This window comes from Diplotaxodon limnothrissa, linkage group LG19 (genome assembly GCF_057381915.1).
Source record: "Diplotaxodon limnothrissa isolate DT_005_m linkage group LG19, D_limnothrissa_male_GT1.1, whole genome shotgun sequence".
Taxonomy (NCBI): Eukaryota; Metazoa; Chordata; class Actinopteri; order Cichliformes; family Cichlidae; genus Diplotaxodon; species Diplotaxodon limnothrissa.
This window is the reverse complement of record NC_140614.1, coordinates 12,921,633-12,926,816: the sequence shown is the minus strand read 5'-3', so window position 1 is coordinate 12,926,816 and position 5,184 is coordinate 12,921,633. Positions and strand designations below refer to the sequence as shown.

Below are 5,184 nucleotides of genomic sequence, written 5' to 3'. Positions count from 1 at the left end.
CTGTGCAACAAGACCAAAGGCACAGCACAAACTTTCAAGAAGAACATAATATTTCTGCAACCTAATCAGTTTAAGATGACCCTCTTCTTTGTGAAAAACACAATTTGCTGCTTCTAGCAGACTTTCTAGACTTGCTGAACCATTAATATAGATATAATCACAGGTCTCTTCCAGAGGATTTTACCCTCAGAGGGAATTCCTCTCTGGTGTGTGCCTGACTCCCTTCAAAGCCAAAGTGTGACTTACAAATGGCTTGCTGTGAATGAGTGACGGAGGACATGAGAGAAGTCCAACAGTCTCTTTGTGGAGTATAAATGTTGCTCAAAGGGAGATAAAAGCACATGCACTGGCATCCCCTACCACTGGAGTATGTTTTTAAAAACTCAGTTTTATACATTAATCATGTGTTTTCTTTGCAACTGATTCTTATAAGCTTAAAGATAATTTACAGCAGCCTTCAGCTAAAGCCAATTAAAACACCTTCACTAAAACTGAGTAATCACATCCTGTCCTGGTTCATCTTACAATATCATGAAGGTTGCAAGACTCAGCAGATCCGAATGACGAGACACTCATCAGAATGACAAAGTGAAACACGGGCCCGCTAACCCGCCATCAAAGCAAGTTCAGAGCTGCCTTTTTGAAAAACAATGGTGCAACAGCTAATGTGGCTCATTGAAACGCTCGGCTGGCCATGAATGGCCACATTTCCCCACGATAAAAGACGTCTTCAGAGGTGAGACTGTGTCACTTCGACTGGCGCCTGGCTTCACCTGAGTGCATAACCTCACCAGCGTCAGGTCAGCAATCTCTGTAGCTAAATACACACAATTACTGTATATTTGAGCATCAGGAAATATATTCCATCAGCTCAGCAGTTTGCTCAGTGCCAAAGTCCCTCAACACCCTGTGTTATTTGTGTTAAATTTAAAGCTGCCAGTATAATCCACTTATAAGTCTGATTCTAATTTATAATTCAGTGTATAGGCATCAATAATACAATTATATTCCCATGTTCCATATTTTCCATGCAGTATTTGATTGTAGGGGTAGTATATACTGTACTCTGTATTGTATTTGTGCATGTACAGTATATGTGCCCTACCACAGGGAGTATGCTTGCCATTGCTAACCCACAAAGGGAGGGAGTGGTGGGCTGCGGGCCACTGACTTTGGCCAGCTGTTGTTAGAATTATACAGCGTGGTCAGATCAACTGAGGGTGACCCTGCTTGCTGAAGGCAAACACACAAATAGGATTTGGTAGAAGAGCAGGATCCAAATAATCCAATAAATATTTAAAGTTCAGGAAATTCTTAGCTTGATTTGGTTTAATTGACTTGCTCTGGCAAGAATGCTGCTTTATTGCACTACAGTGTGTATTTAGCAGTGCAGTAATATCCAAACTTTATTACATTTTGGCACACTATATTTTTGGCTTTTAATAATCAGTTTAGGAGAACTGCAACTGAACAAATTGTCATTCAGAACCTTTTTGTCTAAAGATACATATGCATATGTTACGGGAGGTCTGTTAAGAGAGCCTCCGTGCAAAAAGAATAGGAATTCTAGTAGGGACCAGCAACAAACCACCACGCACACACTGCAATGGGTTACACAAAATTTATTTGTTCTTCCTCTAGGCAAACTACCGGCTGAAGACAACCCCGGCCAGGGATCCAAAGCCCAAAGACCACCGCGGTCCGAGTTCTTCGCCTAGTTACAAACAGGGGAGAGAGGGTCACTGCACGAACACGCAACCAACACGTATCAATCCTGCAGCTCCCTAAAACAGGTTTGCCACCCACCTTTTCAGGCTTTAACTTTGTTCGAGGCTGGGTCTCCACATTACCTCCCGGCAGTTAAACTTCCCCGAGCTGGTCCAGTTCTTCTTATCGGGGCGCAGGAGGTCTCCAGTCTAGTGCTCGTTTTCCTCTTTTCCAACACGTCCCTTTTTTTCCAGCACGTCCTCTCTTTTCCAGCACGTCCTCTCACAGCTCCATAGGAATACGTCCTCCTATTTTTTGGTTGCTGTTCCTCCAAAGGAACAAGGATTTGGTAGTACGCCTCACAGGTGTTGGAATCCACCCCCCTGCGGACCAGAACACCCTCCAACAACTCCAGCCGTGACCATTGTTTCATGTAGTTTAAGACTGCAGTAGGCTCCTGGCGTCTTTCCTCCCCAGATGGCATCTTTCCTCGGGCCATGTAGTATCTCACTCTATGCAGCGTGGGGTCCTGCTCTTGTAAGCCTTGCCAGCATCCTGGATCCCAATCGATGTTCACAGCCTGAACCCATGCTTTTTCGTCCACCCTCTGTGGAGGCACCAAATCCTGGGGTTGCACCTGCAATGGCATTCTAGACAGAACATCAGCATTCACATTTTCCTGGCCAGGCCGATACTTAATATCAAATTGATAATTTGCGAGCTGGGCTACCCACCGTTGTTCCACTGCGCCCACTTTTGCAGTCGATAAATGGACCAATGGATTATTATCAGTATAAACTGTGAACAGAGACCCCCATAGATAATCTTTAAATTTCTCAGTCACCGCCCACTTCAAAGCGAGCAGCTCCAGTTTAAAGGAGCTATAGTTTGCATCATCCCTTTCGGCGGGTGCTAAGCTTCTGCTAGCATAGGCTATCACACATTCCTTCCCATCTTGTACTTGAGGCAGTACTGCACCAAGGCCCACTTTACTGGCATCCGTATAAAGCCGGAAGGGTAATCTGAAATCAGCAAAAGCTAAAATAGGAGCCTCGAGCAATTTCTGCTTCAGAAGATCAAAGGACTGCTGACAATCCTCATCCCAATTTATGGGGATATTCTGTTTTTTATTCTTCGGTACTCCCACTAGCAGCGAGTTAAGAGGCCTAGTAACACCCGCAAACCCTGCAATGAACCGCCGATAATAACCGGCAAAGCCCAAGAAGGAACGCACCTGATGAATAGTCTGCGGGGCCGGCCACTTCTGTACAGCGGCAATCTTATCAGGGTCCGGAGCCACACCCTCACTGTTCACCAGGTGACCCAGGAACTTCACCTGTTGCTGGAAAAGAACACATTTATCAGGTCGCAACTTCAGCCCATAGCTCTTCAATCTTGCAAACACTGCCTGCAGATGTTCTAGGTGGCTGTCAAAATCCGGTGAATATACTATCACATCATCCAGATAGACAAAAGCGGACTCTGTGATTTGACTTCCCAAACAACTCTGCATCAACCTTTGAAATGTTGCTGGAGCATTACACAATCCAAAAGGCATTCTTTCAAACTCATACAAGCCAAAAGGAGTACAAAATGCAGTTTTTTCCCTGTCAGCTTCAGAAACTTTCACTTGCCAATACCCACTTGCTAGATCAAGGGTGGAGTAGTATTTTGATTTAGTCAGCATCGTCAAGGTCTCTTCAATTCTAGGTAATGGATGGGCGTCTTTATGTGTCACTGCATTCAACTTGCGGTAATCCACACAAAATCTCAATTCCCCATTCTTTTTCCTTACCAGGACAATGGGTGCTGCCCAGGGACTTGTACTCTCTCGCACCACCCCTGATCGAATCATATTATTCAGCAATTCTCGCACTTCCTGATACATTTTAGGGGGGGATTGGCCTATACCGCTCTCTAATAGGAGGTGCCATACCTGTCGGAATAGAGTGCGTAATTACATCTGTGTGGCCATAATCCTCTTCGTCGGCAGCAAACACATCGCCCCACTTCCTCAAGAGACCATTTAACTTTTCCTGCTCCTCCATAGATAGATTCGACCGCCCTTGTGTCATAACTTCAATGTGAGGAGCTTTACCAGATGGTTCCGAGCTCACCTGGGATACGCCCACTTCAACGATGCCTGGCCTGGTTTGCTCAAACGTGACTTCAAAAGGTTCCTGAATGTCGACATTTTCCGTGGAGAATGTAGCCAGGGCCTCATAACGTCGTAACGTAATAGGAAAAGGATTGAGATTCCTTACTTTGATGGGGACCCGGCCTCTATAGACAGTTCCTAGCGATCGAGCAACGGCAACTGTACTAGGCCCTTCCAATGGCTCCACCAAGATACATTGTCCTTTCCTCAGTGTCTGTGGGGCCCTAGCCCAAATCACCTGCTCACTGTGCTCAGGGATCTTCACCGGGTGGCGGTAAGCGGGTCGCAGGGTCCCTACTTGTGGTACGGGGACAGCTGCCTGAATTCTTTGACAGTCCTGAAAAGCAGATGCCCACGCTTGTTGAGCGTCTACAGTCGAGCCAACAGGCCAGGTCTGGGTCTGCGTCTGAGGTTTAAAAAAAAACACATCCCAACATGGAACGATGATGTTCATACCTAATATAGGTAATGCATTAGAATTATTGGGGTCGTCCTTTGAAATCACAATTCCCATATCTTTCAGGGTAATGTCTCCCACCTGTACTTCAGCTAACACATAGCCCACGTAAGGAATAGCCAATCCATTCGCGGCCTTCAGCTTTAGCCAATTAAGATCACTCTCTTTCCCCGGCTCCTGTTCACCAAACAATCTCCTAAAACAGGCTTGTGGCATTAATGTTACATTAGACCCAGTATCCAGCAAAAATGTCACTTCTTTACCATCAATGAATACTTCTACTTGACGGCATGCCCCTAAAAATTGAGGGTGGTTTAACTGAGTTGGACCACTATCATCCTTTCCAATCACCTGGCCCATAGCGACTGGATTTACTCGTTTAAAGCCATCTGAGATGAAGTGCCCCGACACTCTCTTGCCATGTGTCCACTAACTCCACACCTACTACAAATAGGCTGCCCATGCTCATCCCACTTGTGCCGTGGTCGCTCCACTAACCGTGGGGTTTGCTTTGTCACCGGGGGTGGCTCGGACACTTCAACACCTCCCCTATATTGAGGGGAACTAAGGTTCCACCTTTCTCGCTTACCTCTAGGAGCTGAAAACGTCCGTGGCATTGGTGCTGGTCGGACAAATTCCCTCAGCTCCTCCTGAAGAGTATTTTTGAGATCCATAATTTGCTCCTTCATTTCTGCAAGGATCTCCACTTTAAACTTATCTCTCCAATTCAGAGTATCCTGCCACTTTAAATCCCCTCTTACTACAGCACAAGCGGAGTCCTCATGTACGCCATACAGCGCATCCGCTTCCAATTGCAGAGCCTCTTTACGCACCTGTTCAAATGAGAGGTCAGGATCGTGCC

The 5,184-nt window shown here is 46.0% G+C and overlaps 1 protein-coding gene across 1 annotated transcript; it reads right to left on the bottom strand.

Moving 5' to 3' along the window:
- Positions 1-3,011: 3,011 nt before the first annotated feature.
- On the bottom strand, positions 3,012-4,682 carry LOC146611857 (uncharacterized). Its single transcript, XM_085343366.1, has 2 exons — positions 3,644-4,682; positions 3,012-3,049 (listed from the first exon to the last, which is right to left on the bottom strand). The coding sequence occupies exons 1-2, from the start codon at positions 4,680-4,682 to the stop codon at positions 3,012-3,014; spliced, it is 1,077 nt and encodes a 358-aa protein (XP_085199492.1).
- Positions 4,683-5,184: the final 502 nt, after the last annotated feature.